General features: G+C 50.7%; 1 protein-coding gene across 1 annotated transcript; it reads left to right on the top strand.

The window, feature by feature from the left end:
• The first annotated feature begins 706 nt into the window (after positions 1–706).
• PTPN22 (protein tyrosine phosphatase non-receptor type 22) lies at positions 707–16,225 on the top strand. Its single transcript, XM_058039889.1, has 21 exons — positions 707–793; positions 2,923–3,031; positions 3,964–4,040; positions 5,472–5,567; positions 5,784–5,822; positions 6,224–6,295; positions 6,372–6,431; positions 6,814–6,956; positions 7,740–7,806; positions 8,466–8,543; positions 9,058–9,150; positions 10,395–10,471; positions 11,382–12,106; positions 13,092–13,187; positions 13,297–13,427; positions 14,116–14,143; positions 14,571–14,651; positions 14,934–15,037; positions 15,683–15,713; positions 15,812–15,889; positions 16,161–16,225. The coding sequence occupies exons 1-21, from the start codon at positions 707–709 to the stop codon at positions 16,223–16,225; spliced, it is 2,337 nt and encodes a 778-aa protein (XP_057895872.1).
• Positions 16,226–17,585: the final 1,360 nt, after the last annotated feature.

Below are 17,585 nucleotides of genomic sequence, written 5' to 3'. Positions count from 1 at the left end.
CTCAGTCTCAAATGCCAGATTACTGTGAAGGGTGAACCTGCAAGTGGACTCAAGGGCAGATCACCAGTCAGCTGCAGCAGGGCTCCCATTGACAGTTCCCACAGCTGTGTTGTGTTCCTGCCCTCAGGGAGAGCTGATGTGGGAGGCACTCAAACTTCCATCCCTGGAAATTGTCCAAAGAGGGGTTTGGAGCAAGCTGGGATAGTGGAAGGTGTCTCTGCCCATTGAGATGAGCTTTAAGGTCCCTTCCAGCCCAAACCATTCTGGGATTCTACATCAAAAGCATGAAGGGGAACTGCATTTTCCATGCTGTTTTATGGACTCTTCCAGCCACATTCCAGGTTTGAAGCCTTCCTGGTGAAGCACAGCCCTTGGCATGTGAATGGGCCACAGTTCTCACCCCTGGGTACCCCTGGCAGTGATGGCTGAAGGAATTTATTGGGATGGTGGTGGTGTCCAGCACATCCCTCCCCTTGTCCCGGGCGCTGCCCACCCCGTGCCAAGTGGGGCAGGTTTGAGCAGAGGGTGCCAGGGCCCCGTGCTGTGCGCTGTGCTGTTTGACCAGGGTTGTCTGCCACGCACTAATTTCCTCTGGGGCCGTGATGAAGTCAGAAAACCACAGCAGCTCTCCCCGGCGGCGCCTTCCGCCGCGGATCACTTGACATGTCCCGTCCCAGGAGGGCCCGGCCAGGCTCGCTGCGGCACCATGGACCAGAGGGAGATCCTGCAGCACAACCTGCAAAGGGCCCAGGGCAAGAAGCTCAACAAAGGAGAGTTTGCAGAGGAGTTTTTGGTGAGTTCTCTCAAGGCTTGGCTCGGCGGTTCGGCTCGTGTTGGAGGGAATCGCTCGGTCACCTCTCAAACCTGGGACAGTGAGGTTTTCTAGGGGTTTTATGGCAGATACCCAAAACTTAACTGGGCCAAGAGAAATGTAAAGACATGATAGAAATTTAGTAATTTGCATTTGAACCGTTTGCTTTTTAACTAATCACCCGAGTGCTTCCTGTTTTCTGCTTGGTGAATGCACTTGTTGGGACATGGTTTCACTTTGCCTGGTAACAGAACTGGGGGGACAGGGAGGAATGTGGAGCCTCTGGCCCTTCTCCCCATTGCATTGTCAGACCTGTGGCACACGAGTTCCTGCCAGGCATCTCTGGTTTGCCTTGCCTTAGCTCGTCCTTGTTTCTACAGAGCACAGGTTGCCCAAGGGAGCTGTGGCTGCCCCATCCCTGGAAGTGTCTGAGGCCAGGGTGGAAAGGGCTTGGAACAACCTGGGGCAGCAGCAGGTGTCCCTGCCTGTGGCAGGGGGTGGAATGAGATGAGCTTTAAGGTTCTTTCCAACCCAAACCATTCTGGGATCTGTGTGCAGTGCTCCTGGCCCCTCCTGGAAAGTGCTTTCTTGTTCCCTCAAGGCAAAAGCTGCACAAAATGCTGATGGCTCCCACCTCCCCCTGTGCTCTGCATTGCCCTGAATCTGTGAACTCTCTGATATATTTTTTGGTTCGGGTGCCAGGGGGGAGGCTCAGATGCCAGTGCACCATCTCATGGCTGAAGCTGGCGGCTGGAGGTGGCTCTTGGTGCATCAGCGGGAGGCTCTGACAGGCTGTCTGGGCTGCTCTGAGAGGCAGAGACATTGCCCAGCTCTCACAGGCACAGGGAAGGGTAAGACTGTGAGATCTGAGATGTGTGAAACACTCAGACCCTGGCAGTGGGCTCTGGGTTACCGAGGGCTCTCCACGAGCTCCAGCCCTGCTCTGTCATACCAGCAAATCTGGCCCTTCAAACACTGGGGGAAAGCTGAGTGCTCGGTTTCCAGGTGTCTGGGGTGGAGGGAAGTGATTAATCTGAGCCTGCAGTGACAGTCTGTTGTTCCATGGAACAAAGTGCAGTCACTGCCCGCCGAGTTTCCCCTCTCTCTGCCCCGTGTCTGTGTGTGGGGGGCTGTGGGCTCTGAGCCTGCTGCTCAGGCTGGCTCCAGCAGCCTGACGCGTTCACTCCTGATCAAAATGGCAGCTGGAAATGGTCAAGGCTGCGTTTCCTGTTTCATGGGATAAGATCTCAAAGACACCTGATTTGTGGCTGCTTTTGCAAGGCAGTGGCCTCAGCAGGCCATCGGGCTGGCTCATTTCCAAACGTGGCAGATATATTCATGCCATTCCTCCACCCCAATTCCTGCCCTCTCCTTGTGGGACCGAGCATTTTTATGTGCAAATTGTGGTGATGTTACTGTAAATGATAGGGTTTCATTAGAATCTCCTTTTTCTGTTTGTGTAGTCTCACAGCTGGGCACTGCTGGGCACTGGTGACAAACAGTGTGTGTTATTTAGGAGCTGGTGGGAGTGAAATAAAATTCTGTGCTTTACCAGGAGAAAGATGCTTTAACTCCCTGTGAGTGCTGCAGCTTTATCCTTAAAATGAAAGAGATGAGAGCTTTGCAGCCCTGAGGGTCTGTCCCAGGACTCCTCGTCTTTCACCAGCCCATGGAGCCCCTCTGCTCCAGCTGCTTTTTCTCCTTTTGTGACTTGAGCATCGCTGCTTCCAGCTTCAGATAGGAGCATCTCCACCAAAGTGAGAAAAATCAATAGAGATTTACCTGTCTTTTCTGGTATTATTCACTGAAGGTGCTTTGACACTGTCACTCCTCTGATCTGGGTGCCATTTGAGAGGCTCCCCCGGGCCTCTCTCACTCGTGAGACGCTTTTGTCACTTCACAAGCCGACGTGTGGGCACCGCCTCAGCACACACTTTCCATCCTTCACAGGGCTCTCTGAAGGTTCTGTCTCCATTCTTGCTCTGAGCAAAGCCACTCAGGAAAGAATTGATGGTGGTGGCAAACGTGACCCCTGGAGACCTTCATTTGCTCTCCAGTAGCGAGCTGGCTGCAGCACGTCTGCTGTAATTTGTTCCACTCTTTTATCACAGAAGCTGAAGAGACAGTCAACAAAGTACAGATCGGATAAAATCTACCCCACAGCAGCGTCTGAGCAGCCAGAGAATGTCAAGAAGAACAGATACAAGGACATCTTACCTTGTAGGTTGGAAATGGCACATGTTCCTGCTCAGCCTTTTGTTTTTCTTGCTTTTCTTGTTCTCATTCTCTGTGCCTGCCTGCACAGCTGTTCTGTGTGAGCATCTCACTGCTGTCTGTTGTCTTTGAGTCCTGCTGCTCAGATTTAGGGCTTTGGCTGCTGCAGTGCCTGCTCTGGGGGATTTTGGCACAATCAACCCTGTCAGGCACACAGTGGGATTTTGGGGATGATCTGGGCAGAGATGGGAGTTGGACTCCATGATCCTTGTGGGTCCTTTCCAAATTCAGGATATTCTGTGATATTTCTACAGACAGAAGAACTTCTATTCCCTAGGAAACACATCCTCCAGTGATAATCCCTGCAAGTTCCTGGTTAGCACTGTAACCACTTGCATCCAAAGGCCTTTGGACAGTGATGTCTCCAGGATGTGCAAAGCAGATAACAGGCAAACCCTGCTGAGGCTTGCCTTGGTGCAATGGTCTCCAAAGGACTCTGTCCCAGCATCAGAGCAGACTGTCTCTTTAGTCCATTCCAACTTGGAAGAGAAAGTAAATCACAGAATCTTTAATGTTGGAAAAGACCTCCAGGATCGAGACCAGCTTTCAAAGCCTTGTATCTGACCCCACAGAGCTGGTGTGAGCCTGGGGTGCTGTTGGTTGCACAGGCAGAGGGGATCAGCACTTCATGGGCTGGAGGCAGCACCTGCAGCTCTCCCCTAAATCCTGCCCCAGTCTCCAAAAGGATGCTGTCCATCCCCTGTGTGTGCAGGCAGCAGGGCTGAGGGGGTGTGGGGGGACATCAGCTGCTTGCACAGCCTCCCACCCACCCTGCACGGGCTCTCTGACATCAGTGCTCCCCCAGAGCCCTGGCGCTGCCCCCCAAGGGCTCAGTGAGCTGGAGGGACAGACCCTGACTCCTTCCCCTGCTTTTGCAGTCGACCACAGCAGAGTGGAGCTGTCCCTGATTACGTCAGACACAGATTCTCATTACATCAATGCCAACTTCATCAAGGTTTGCCTCTTTTGTGGTGTTTTGTCCTGCAAAGGCGTTGGTGGTGCCACCCGGGTGGGTTGTGCCAGGAGGAGCAGGCTGGGGGCTCTGCAGCAGTTTCTGGGCTGTGCTCAAGGATAACTGAGGGAAGAAGATGAGTGAGCCCTCCAGAACCCCCCTGGGCAGCACAGAGGCTGCAGGGCAAGGGACACGCTCATGCTGGGGGTGGAACACTTTGTGGTTCTCAGCCCCGACTTCCTCGTCGCCGTTGCTGCCTTTGGTGGGTGACAGTGGCGCAAAACTGCCTGCGGCCAGAGTGCCCTGGGCTGAGAGCAGCACAGAGGCAGGAAACCCTGCAGGGCTGCACGGCTGGGGCGAGCAGCAGGGCAGGTCAGTGTGGGACAGGGCTCCACGTGCAGCTCCACCAGCCCTGGGGTGTCCTGGGCCTGCAGCCCTTCTCGGATGGATGGAGGGATGGATGGATGGATGGATGGATGGATGGATGGATGGATGGATGATGGATGGATGGATGATGGATGGATGGATGGATGGATGGATGGATGGATGGATGGATGGATGATGGATGGATGGATGGATGGATGGATGGATGGATGGATGGATGATGGATGGATGATGGATGGATGGATGGATGGATGGATGGATGGATGGATGGATGGAGGGATGGATGGATGGATGGATGGATGGATGGATGGATGGATGGATGGATGGATGGATGGATGATGGATGGATGGATGGATGGATGGATGGATGGATGGATGGATGGAGGGATGGATGGATGGATGGATGATGGATGGATGGATGGATGGATGGATGGATGGATGATGGATGGATGGATGGATGGATGGAGGATGGATGGATGGATGATGGATGGATGGATGGATGGATGGATGGATGGATGGATGGATGGATGGATGATGGATGGATGGATGGATGGATGGATGGATGGATGGATGGATGATGGATGGATGGATAGATGATATATAGATAGATAGATAGATAGATAGATAGATAGATAGATAGATAGATAGATAGACAGATTGATAAATAGTTCCCTTCATTCTCCATGATGGTGACCAGAGGCCCAGGCTCTGTGTAACCTGTCTGCAGAAGATCAGACTTTCCCAACAGGATCACAGTTCATTCTTTGGCCACCAGCAACAGAGCTGTGACCACATCACCTCCAAGCCCCCAGAGGTGCTGCAAGAGTTGCTGCTGATCTCTAGGAGCAGATCTCAGCTCCCTAGCTTGGCCCTGCCTTTGGTTTGCACACCACTATGTGAATTAATCTATGTGCCCAAAACTCAACTCTGTGAAAGTCTTCCTAAATCCTTAATGGGCTTGCTGGTAGAAGTGAATTCAGATAGAGGAATGACTTCATTTCTGCTGGTGAACTATGCACAGATGTGTCCATGTCTGGTTTGAATATTCCAGGGTGTCTATGGGCCAAGAGCATACATTGCAACCCAGGGTCCTCTCCCCACTACTGTCACTGACTTTTGGAGGATGATTTGGGAGTATGAAGTCCTGGTAAGGTGCAGATTTATATTTAGATATAAAGTTTATATGTCCTTTTTTTTAAAGAAAAATTGTCCTTCCAGCCAGAAGTCCTTTGTTGGGACTCAGGGGAAGGCAGCCCTCAGAGTTTCCTTATCACTGATAAGTACCCACAAGAGATGAGTTTAATTTTGCTGCCTGGATAAGAAACTCATGTTCAGCCTTTTCTAATGAGCCTTCTTCCCGCAGGTCGTGGTCATGGCTTGTATGGAGTTTGAAATGGGGAAGGTGAGTGGCCTGTCACAGCGTGCCAGGGCAGGGTGAGAGATGCAGATTTTTATGAAATCCCACAGTGACAGCGAGTTTCTGTTTGATATAACCTGGTTTTTGGGTCTCCAGCTGCAAATGGTCCCTGGGAGATGTCCCTGCCCATGGCAGAGGGTGCAAGGAGAGGATCTTTAAGGTCCCTTCCAACCAAACCTGTCTGTGATCCCATGAAACTCTTCAGCCATTTCCAGCAGCGTAGGGAAGCTCTGTGTAAAGGGAAATCCCACAGTGGCAGCTCCAGGGAAGTGAGGCTGGGGCTGGACAGCAGCAAGAGCTGAGCCTCTTCCCAGAGTGAAATTTGTCCTGAATAGTGGAAGAGGGGCAGAGGGGAATAACCAAACACATCGTGCTTGTCCCCACAGAAGAAATGTGAGCGGTACTGGGCGGAGGTGGACGGCTCCCCCCTGCACTGTGGCCCTTTCTCCATCACCTGTGTGAGTGCAGCCCCCCAGCACCCTGTCCCACCCCAGGGAACCACAGAAAATCTGACTCTGACCCCTTCTTCTGCAGGAGGCTGAGGACAAGAGGAATGAGTATGTGATTAGAACTTTAAAGGTGACCCTGAATGAGGTAAGGAGGAAAGGTCAAGGCAGAAAATGTACCTGGGCTGGCTTTGTGATATAAATAATATATTAAAATAAGGTACATTTTGTGCAGAAAATTTTACATTGCTCAGGCTGCTGAATTAGATTTGACAGCAGTCGAGGGAACAAAGGAAGTAAAAAATTCATTAACTCAGACCTCAGTTTCTGAAGCTGTTTGTCAGTCATGGCAAACCAGGCTCTGGTAAGTGGGGCCAAGGACGTCATAAAACAGCTCCTGCAGCAAAACCAGCTGCAAACTGCTGCCCTGCCCTTTGCCTGCTGCTGCAGATAGGAGTGGGGATGGAGCAGGGATCCAGCTCCCCTTGCTGTGTGACATCCTAGACCCTGGCACCGCTCTTCTCCCGCAGGCAGCCCGCACCATCTTCCACTTCCACTACAAGAACTGGCCAGACCACCACGTGCCCTCGTCCATCGAGCCCATCCTGGAGCTGGTCAGGGACATTCGCTGCCACCAGCCCGATGACAGGGTCCCCGTCTGCATCCACTGCAGGTGGGTGGGCTGGCTGCCAGCAGGGAAGGGCTGCAGGCACCCAGAGCCCCGTGTCCCACGTCCCCAGGGTCACAGGGACAAGCCCATAGCCCAGCTCCTCTTGTGGGGAGCCCTAAGGCAAAGGGGGACAGCCAGCACGACCAGGGGGCAGGGAAGGAGGGAGCAGCAGGCCAGCAATACAATCACAGAACCATGGAATTGTTTAGGTTGGAAAAGTCCCTTAAGAAGTTTGAGTCCAACCACTCACCCAGCACTGCCAAGGCCACCACTAAACCATGTCCCCAGGTGCCACATTTACACATCTGTTCAATGGTGGCTTCAGCACTGCCCTGGGCAGCCTGTTCCAGTGCCTGACAATGCTTTTGGTGGAGAAGTTTTCCCTAATATGCAATCTGAACCTCCCCTTGGGTGACCTGAGGCTGTTTCCTCTTGTCCTGTCCCTTGTTAGTTGGGAGAGGAGCCCAACACCTGGCTGGCTGCACCCTCCTGTCAGGGAGTGAGAATGTCTGGGTCAGAGACACCGCTGGCCATGGCCAGGTGTGGCTGGTCACCACAGGGGGACTGAGAGCTGTGCTCAGGGCACGAGCTGTGCAGCAGAGCCCCGAGTGGGTCTGCAGGATGTGGGTGGGACAGCAGGGTCACAGGTGGCTGTGGGTGCTCTCCAAACATCCCTGTGAGAAGCACAGTGTGCCCAGGCTGTGCCCCGTGCCCAGGTGTGCCCTGTGCCCAGGCTGTGCCCAGGCTGTGCCCCGTGCCCAGGTGTGCCCTGTGCTGTCCTTGCAGTGCTGGCTGTGGCAGAACCGGCGTCATCTGCGCCATCGACTACACCCAGAAGCTGCTGAAGGACGGGGTGAGTGCCAGCCCCCAGTGCCCCCCATGCCCCCTGCTCCCCTGCCCAGCCCTCCCTCTGCCCTCCAGCCCCTCTGACTGTGCTCAGGGGGATTTCAGGGGCATGGGAGCTCCCATGGAAATGGCAATGGCCCAAGTGCTGATTGCCCACCCCCAGTTTGTGCCACAGCATCACCCCGGTGGCGCAGAATCCACCTCCACTGCTCACTCACTCAGCTCACAGCCCATGGCCCTGTGCTGAGCCTCACTCCTCAATACATATTTACTGTCTATGTTTGTCTCTCCACATTCACACATCAGATATTCAGCGTTTCCAAACCAGCCCCTTGCAGTAGCGTGCCTGGATTTCAGACAGTGCTCTGAACTGCATCATAACTTGGAAGTTTCATGGAATTAGACCTGTCTGTAATTTTTTAATCAGAGAAATCATAGAAATCATGGAAAGATTTGGGTTGGAAGATTTTAAAAATCCTTTCTTTCCAGTCTCTCCTGCCCAGCCTGGCCTTGGACACTTCCAGGGATGCAGGGGAGCCACAGCTGCTCTGGGCATCCTGTGCCAGGGCCTGGCCACCCTCACAGGGAACAATTCCTTCCCAATATTACATCTAAATTTCTCCCCCTTTAGTTTAAAACCATTTTGTCTTTTCTCTTTCTCGTCAGATTGTTCCAGTGAACTTCAGTGTTTTCAACCTGATCCAGGAGATGCGCACACAGAGACCCTGCATAGTGCAGACCAAGGTGTGTTTGGGGAAGGTCTCCACTGCTCCATGCTGGCCCCTCACCTTTCCCACAGCAGGGATACCCAGAGCAGTGCTGCTGCTGGGTGTGGAGATGCTGTGCAAAGTCCCTTTTCTGAGCAGAACAACGATTTGGCAGAAGCTGATTTGGTAGCTGAGCGTTTCCCTGTGGACAGCTGGGCCAGCGCTCACAGTGGGATTTATCAAATGCTTACACTGTGAAACCAGGGACTGTTCAGGCAGCAAAGTGGGAACTTTCCTCAGCTGCAACAGACTGAAGAGGAAGCTCAATGCAGAACAGCGCTGTTTGCACACCCAAAAGCCCCCAAATGCCTCAGTGCGAGCCCTGTGAGAGCTGTGGCTTCTGCCTCTTCTCGAAATTCACACTCTGCTGACGGACAGAAAGGCACCTTCTCTCAGGGTGATGCTTGCTTGGGGAGAGGTGGCCATTCACAGGTCCCCCTGGTGCTGGCTGTCACAGTTTCTGTCTGTCTGTCTGTCTGTCTGGAATGCAGGAGCAGTATGAGCTGGTTTATGACGCCGTGATTGAGCTCTTCAGAAGGCAGATTCAAGCACTCGATGCCCAGAAAGATTCTGCTGCTTCACAGGTAAAAGTGCCAGGACAATCACACTGCAGTCTGGGCACTCCAGCTCTAACCTCAATTCCTGCTGCAAGTCTGGGGTGAATTTTCGTATTTTCTACTCCCCTTGATACCCAAATAGAGTATCTTTTGACATTAACCCATGAGAATCCAGCTCTTCCCCTGAATGTGCAAAGCTTATCACAAACAAGACCTAGATTTTCTTCAGTCTTAAAATAATTTCTATTTTCTATATATTTAAATGTCTGTTTAGCATGCATTTTCTACAAGACTGACTGATTTTCATGGGGATATGCTAGTGCAACTTGAGGGATTTTCAGAGCAGGTTGGGAAGTTTGGGATCCCAAGGCAGTGAGGCTGAATGTGTGCTAGTGAGGGAATCAGCACTACAGCCTGGCTGTGGGAGGGCATAGGGGGAAATATCTTGTAAAAAACACGGCAAAGTCTCACAAATCTGTTACACCTCTGAGGAAAAGAAATGTGGTCTCGGTGTGAAGTTGCATATTAACAGGAATAGCCAAAACATCTCTGATTGAGGTTTTTCTCTGCTCTTGCTGTTCTGTGGCTGCTGACATGAGCCTCACTAGATCAAATCCAGGAAAGTAAATGCATCACAGCAAAGCCTGGAAGGTCACTGTGAGCTCATTTTGTCAGAAACTTTTATCTCAGAACTTGGGAAGGGGATGCTGCCATGGGACTCGTGCCTCAGTTTTACCATTCCAAGACGGAGCTGAGTGAGAAAAGAACCTAAAAAAGCCCCTTTTTGGACTGGTTAAGGATGGTCTGTGAGCAAAGGTCACACAGGGCTGACACAAAATCGAGAGGACTTTTCAAGTCAGGATGTGGTTTTGTAGCTCTTGCCCAAACCTCTCGCCCCCCTAAACCTCCCTGTGCTCTGGGGACACTGTGCAGAGCACGGGGATGGCCATGAGCTGGTGTCATGCACAAAACCAGCCCCCAGCTTGCCCAGTGTGGGCTCCTGAAGGCAAAGTGTCTGCACAGGCTGCCTGCCAGCTGTTTGGCACAGCTGGATGGTTGTGGGGCTCTCTGCACTCTCATTTCAGAAAGGTGCTGGCAGAGTTGCTCTTCAGAAAGCTCTGCCTGCAGTTTTCAGCTCCACCTTGGTGTCATTTCCCAAGTGCTTTAGTAATTAGAAGTATTTGGCATAAATCCCAGCTCCTGAAGCAGCACGTTGGTGTTCTCTACATTCTGCCTCCTCGCTCCTGTTTGCAAACATTTCCTTTCCCCAGGAAGGAGCAGGGCATCCTGCAGCCAAGCCAGTCCTGACTCCAGTGGAGGACATTTATGGCCTGAGCTCACTCACCTGGTAAGCCCCAGCACAATGTCCCTGGCTGGTATTTGCAGTCACCCACACGATTTCAGAGAGAAGAACTTCTTGATGTGTGCTCTGAAACATTTCCGCACTCAGGATCTGCCGCCTCCCCTGAGTCCCACTTTGACTCTCACATTTGTTCCTAACATAATTCATGGAATCTTAAAGGTTGGAAAAGTCTTCTGAGAGCACCAAGCCCAACCATTAACTGCCAGGTCCAGCACTAAGCCGTGTCCCCAAGTGCCACATCTACCTGTTTGATGAGCACTTCCATGGGTGGTGTGTCCACCACTTCCCTGGGCAGCCTGTTCCAATGCCTCATCACTCCCTGAGTGAAGAAACTTTTCCTAATTTCCTAATAATTCCTGATGTGTCTCAGCCTCTTCCCTGTGTGCCATTATCTGTCCCCTCCTTCTGCCCTGGGCTTTGTGTCACTCAGTGCTTCACATATGAATTGAAAACAGTATGAAACAGCATGAAACAGTATGTAAAAGTCTCATGAACATGGAGGCTGGGTCATCCCAGCCCTCTGCCTGGCATGGAATGCCCCCACACTGATCCCATCTTCCACCTGTACATTCCACTCCAGTGCCCCTTGCTGCAGGAGCAGCAGCCCTGAGGATGCATCTTTCCAATGCCAGCAGCTTCCAGGGGTGGTGGACATGGTTGGGATTGCAGTGTCTCCTTTCTGTAAATAATTTTGTTTTATTGTTCAGTTTGCTGACATCAAGGGGCACCCTCTGTTCACCATTTAATGGTGTTGAAATGGAGAAAGGAGCACAGCCTTGCTCAAGGCTGGGCTCTGTATTTCTGAGGGAATTGCTCCTGGCAGCAGTGCTGTGGGCTAACTCTTTCTGAGCCCTCCACGGCTCTCACTCCACACTTTATTGTGCTTTTCCTGCAGCTCAGAGCCAGAGGAGCAGACCTCACACCAACACCTCCCTCCACAGCAGGATGAGCACCAACATCTCCCTCCTGAGGCACAGAGCAAAGCGTCCCTGCCCTCGCTGTGTGCCCCGGGGGCACAGCCCAGCTCTGCCAGGGCAGTGCCCCCCATCAGACAGGCCATCTCCTTCGGGGCCCTGAACCTGTCCAGCAGCACCAAGGCAGCTGCTGGCGAGCCCTGGGGTGCTGGGGGTGCCCCTCAGAAACGCAGCAGCTGGGAGCTGGAGCTGGAGCCAAAGGGAGCGGGCAGGAGGGCACCTGGTGCCAGGGCACCTCTGGCATGGACTGTGTCCACTCCTCTAGGCCTGGGGCAGCAGGGAGAGGGCTGGGAATGGGGTGCCGGGGATGCCAAACCAGTTTGGAGTGCCCAGTGGCCAAAAGGTCCCTCGAGCTTCCAGGACGGATTTTCCCCTGCGGACCCGCACCCCTCCAGACGAGCAGCAGATGCCCCCTCAGGCCGCAGGAAGCAGGGGCGATGCCCTCACCCTTCCCTGTGCTCAGCAGAAGACCCCTACTTCTCATCACTGTCTCCAGACGACCCTGTGTCCCCCGTGTTCCCCTTTCTGGGCGGGCAGGACGAGCTGCTCCCTCCGTGCTCTGCCAGTGCCCCCCTAGAGCCCGGCACAGGCAGCTCCCCACCACCCCACCACGCTCCCCTGGACCAGGAGAGGATCTGCTCCTCGGGTGAGTGCTGCTGGCACAAGGGCACACGTGGCATCGGGTCACTCTGGACCGGGGCGCGCTGGACGGAGTGGTTGGTGTGGTCATCTGGTGTCCAGGCAGGGCTGTAGCTGCTCCTCAGGACTGGGAGCTGAGGGAGCAACTGCTTTCATCCTCACACTCTTCATCCTGCCTGGATTTTTTTCCCACAAACATTTTTAGAGCAGTGTAATTTTGGTGTTTGCATTACGCAGCTGCTCTGAGCCACTGTGTCACCTCAGGACAGCTCTCGCAGGGAGGCAGGGGTGGTGCTGACCAATCCTTACACCAAGGTGCTCCAAAAAGCATTCAGAAAGCTCCCAGAAATGGTTTTCTCCGAGGATCTAGTTTTCAGGTCTTTGCTGCAGAGTGTCATGCGGGGGACACTGAAATCTCACCAAGACTGAGAGATCCAGGACTTCAGAGAGCAACCTGGGGTGACACCCCTGCCCATGGTTGAGGTGTTGGATCTAAATGGTTTTAATGGTTTTCCCTTCCACCCCAACCCATTCCATGATTCCGTGATTCATCACAAGTTGTTTTGCCCAGATCTGTAGCATTACATCCATCACCTGTCATATGAGGAAGGTGGAACTATTCCTTGTTCTGGTTACTCCTGCTTCAATCAGACATTTCCCATTGCCCACAGCTTTGGCACTTGCTCCACTTTGTCCTCCCAGACCCCTCAGTGTCACAAAGACATGCTCACTATCCCAGTGCCCTTGGGGAGGCCTGGGAGGTGCAGCCCAAGCCAAGCAGCAGCAGAACCACCAGCTGCATGCCTGGCTCTGGGTTATGCTCATTTTCCTTGTGCAGTTGGTGCTGGGAGTTATTTGGATGTTTAGCCACAGTTTAGAGGTGTTTAACCCCAATCTCTGGTGTGTGGCAGGGCAGGAGCAGCCCCCTCCCCTACACAGCAGTCCTCTCATGTCCTGCCATGCCAGTGACCTGTCTGTGCCTCTCCAATCAGCCCCCCTGCCACAGCCTGATGATGATGATGATGATGATGCTCCTCCACCCCTGCCCCAGCGCACCCCTGAGTCCTTCATTGTGGCCAGTGAGCCAGGTGAGTGATCACCAACATGAAATGTGGGGCTCACCCAACATCGGGGTGGCTCTGAACCATCTGGCAGTGAGGGATGAGGAATGATCTCTCTGTGTTCAACTGCTTCCAGGGCAATTTCCTCAGGCCACTCCGGATTTCCAGATTCCAGAGAGAAATCCAAATATTGGAACCTCGTGGGAGTGGAGTGGTGAGTCTCACTCAAAGGGGTTCCATGACCCTGTGAGACTGAGACCATGTAAGGTACAAGTGACTTTTTACCTCTTTTCCAGCACTATTCCTATGCCAATCTCCTTACAATGTTTCCTTCTATGAGAAAGACTCTAGTTTTTGGCACTTTGTAGTTGCCATAAATTATTTCATAGAACTACAGAATCATGGAATAGTTTGGGTTGGAAGGGAATCTTAAGAAAATCCCATTCCACCCCCTGGCCATGGGCAGGGACACCTTCTACTAGACCAGGTGGCTCCAAGCCCTGTCCAACCTGGCTTTGAACACTTCCAATGATTTCAGGGCTCAGGACTGGAAAGAAGATGGGATCTCAGTCCAGCCTCTTCTTATCAACATCTGCTTCACTCCAAACATTTCTGGGGATTCTAAGACCAGTGTAGGGTAATAAACACATTGTCCCTCACTTAGAGAAGGATAATGAGCACATGACATTAGTGTTCTGCTGAGCTTCACCAGCCCTGTGGAACCAAGAGGAGCTGAACAAAATTCAGGCGTCTGTTGGTGATCCCTCAGCTGAGTGACAGCTCTGTGAAGTGGAAGAATGAGGCACAAGTCTGTCTTCCTCTACACAAGTGTGGAGGTGTGTGTGGGAGGGTGCTTGCACATCACATCCTTTCCTCTTCTCTGGCTTCCTTGTGTGCGAGAAAACAACATTTGGATGTGGGAATTTTAAATACCTGCCTTGTGTTTTGTTTCTAGAGTGTGAAGCTTTGGAGCCTACGAACAGGTAAAAGTTTAAAGCTGGGATAATCTTTGGAATTAAGACCTGCTTTTTTTTCTGAAACTGCTTTACTTATTAAATGCGTTTAGGATCTGTGCTCAGTGCAACAGAAATTGTTGCTAAGTAGTTCTGCAACTAAATAGTTCTAACCAGAACTAAACAGTTCTGCAAACAAGTGAGCTGGTAGTTTTATGTTTCCTGATCAGCTCCTGCCTCATCCTGTTCATGAGGATGTTCCTTGCAGCCTCCTCTTTGTCTGCATGTTGTGTGTTTCCTTTGAGACAACTGAGATAAGCTGGTTGCTTCTAATACATATAAATATAAATATAAATATAAATATAAATATAAATATAAATATAAATATAAATATAAATATAAATATAAATATAATTTTAAAGCTAGGTAACCAACTCTTCTATCTTTGCTTTCTCAGAGACAGCCCAGGATCGCTCCAATTCTCCTCCTCCGCTTCCTGAAAGAACCCCGGAGTCGTTTGTTCTCGCTGAGGCAGCAAGTGAGTGCTGAGCTCTTTTCTCGGGATCTGACTGAGGTTTCACACTCACACCTAAACCTGGAGGTTCCCGAGAGCGTGACCCACTTGTTCAAAGCATTAGCAGCTAGTGCTTCAGCACTTCCCTGCAGGAGAGTTCAGCAAATAAACACAAGTAGGGAACCTGCAGAAAATTTCTAGAAGTGCTGCATTAGAGGAGGTGAAAAGCAGCAACAAAGCACTTGGAAAAAAGCAGGAGGGTTTGTGAATGACCACTGAAAATGTACATATTATGTATGTTCCCAGGTCTCCAGCCTGCTGCAAGAAATTCCTCAAGTCCTGCAGGTTTGGAGAACAAGGGCTCAGGAACATCATCCAAAGAACTCATTAAATGCTTCAGGAGGAGCAAGGTAAAAGAAACAAAAGGTGTGGGGGAAAAAAGGGAGAGAGAAGAGCTCTGGCACAGCTGGTGCTGCTGCTCTCTCACTGGTCACTGCGGAACAGGGCCTGCTTTGAGAGTGCTTGTGTTCAGGGTAAGAAAACAAGAATAATAAAATTATTCTGGTGTAGAAGTGCAAACACCCACCCTGTCTGCATTGGGAACAGAGAAACCCAGCTTTGGCACTCCATCCACCTGGGGTGCCAGCTCCTCTGGGAAAAAGTTGCTCCAGTGGGGTCTGAGTCTGTCCTACAAGGACAGAACCATCGCCAGCCCCCTCTTGATGAGCCTCCTGTTAATTATCCCTGTGAGATTGTTCTTTGGGGTGTAATGGTGGAACAGAAAAGCACTGGAGGGAAACAGCAAGGAAAATACAAACTGGAGGCTTTGGGGATGACAAGGAAAAAGCCAAAGAGAGTGGCACAAAGTTTGTTTTTTATGAAATATAATGCTTGTACATTTACCAGTGAATTCCCACAATAGCTGATCTATTCATACATGTACATTTATCAATGTTTTTATACATGTTCATTACCAGCAAATTCCCATTACCACAGTAGCTGCTCCATTGCTTCACACATTTTTTCCAACTACCCTTTTTCTATGTTTTTTACAGAGCTTGAAAATATTGAAAAATGTGAAGAAAAGTAAGTTTTCAGGCCAATATCTTTGCAAAGGCTTTAAGCAAGTGTTTAAATGTGTGGGACCAGTGACCAGCTTCTCCAGTCTCATTTTTTATTTTTAGGCATCTGCAGTCCATCTTCACTGGCAAAATCATCAGAACCTGCCCCAACAAACTCTCCAAGGTCCTTCCTTAATTTTGGTATGTTTTGCTCTTCATGTTTTGGTAGGAAGAACCTAGTTCTTGGAAGTCTATTTCAAATAATGCTCATTGGGTTTGACACATTTAGTTTTTACACATTTACAACTTTATTTGCAACTACGAGATGTTGCTTTTCTGTCGTATCTTAACACTTGGGAAAGATCTGAAATTGCAAGTATTTTCAATTCCTGTGTTATTTTAAGGGATTACATAATCAGCATCTGTAACATAGAGAATTTGTTGCATTAAAAAACACATAATTTCTTCCTAGGCTTTGCAAATCGATTCTCAAAACCTAAAGGACCAAGAAATCCACCCCCAACATGGAATATTTAGATGTATTTTACAGACTTGGCGCTGCAGATTTGCGAAATCATCCTGAAATACTTGGAATGCCCATCCCAGTGAAGCTTCCACCAAAATAAACACATCCAAAGCTGTTACACGGTATTGGCAGCTCAGGCACTACTTGCACATTCACTGAATTTAAAACCGGAGTTTGAAAGTCAAGAATGCAAAAGTACCAGCAGCTTTCAGTTAACCTTGGAATACAAGTTTTATCCTAAGGAGGGACATATTTTTGTCATGTTTTGGAATGTAATTGCTTCAAAAGGATGGATTTGAGCACAAACTGATGATGGGACCCAGTGAAGGCTCTGGAATGAACTGGAAAGCCAGCGGAGCAGAGTGAGGTGATCAAGACCCTCTCTCACGTTTATAGGTCTACTGCAATCAAAGACACTGAAATGTTTACATTACTTGGACTACGAGGGAATTACCACCCCAAATTTTAGAAATAATATATATATATATATATTTCGGGTTTTTTCCCCATCTGAGTGAATCAGAGCATTTGTCTGGATTTTGGGGCAATAAGACTTATTGATGGTGATTGATTCCACAGAAAAAAACTGGTGTAATCACAGAAGTGGCTGACCCAGCTGCTCTTCTGTCTGGGAAAAAAAAATTCCCAAAACACCATGACAGCAAGGAAAATATTATTGTATTTTAAACCAATGCTGTCTTCAAGGATTTGTGACTCTCCAGCACAGAATTTCAGGTTGGAACAGGGAAGATGAGATTTCTTGCCAGATTCCTCAAAAGATTCCACTGATCAGTGGGGAGGGATAAAGATGAACATTGCTTTATATTATTTGTTTCCTGTATAGACGGGGGGAAAAAAAACCCTAACACCAAAATACCCCACCAACAAGGTGGGATTTGGGGAATTTGGTCAAGAAGAATCTGCTGACTACTGCTGGAATGGAAAACTCAGCTGGACAGGGTTTGGAGCAACCTGCTGTGCTGGAAGGTGCCCTAGCTCATGGCAGTGGGTGAAACGAGATTTTTAAGCTCCCTCCTAACCTCCCAATCATTTTATGATTCAATTATTTCATTCCATCCCACTGCCATGGGCAGGGATGGCCTCCTTAGGCTCGCTCCAACAGCTCCACATCACCTCCCTTAGGGGGAAAGCCTCGGCAGCACCCCGCGGCCGGTGTTTAATGATGAAGCACTTTAGAACAAGCGACAAACGCCACTGAAATAAAAGTTTTTATTCCTGCGCGCTCCCCCAGCGCTGTCCCGCCCTCCTCCCGCCGCCCACGTGACCCGCGCAGCGCGCACGCGCCCCTGGCCCCGCCCCCGAACTACACGTCCCAGGGTGCCCCGCGGCGGCGCGTGCGCGGCGGCGCCC

This window comes from Melospiza georgiana, chromosome 23, assembly GCF_028018845.1.
Source record: "Melospiza georgiana isolate bMelGeo1 chromosome 23, bMelGeo1.pri, whole genome shotgun sequence".
In the NCBI taxonomy this organism is placed as follows: domain Eukaryota; kingdom Metazoa; phylum Chordata; class Aves; order Passeriformes; family Passerellidae; genus Melospiza; species Melospiza georgiana.
This window is presented reverse-complemented; position numbering and strand designations above follow the sequence as displayed.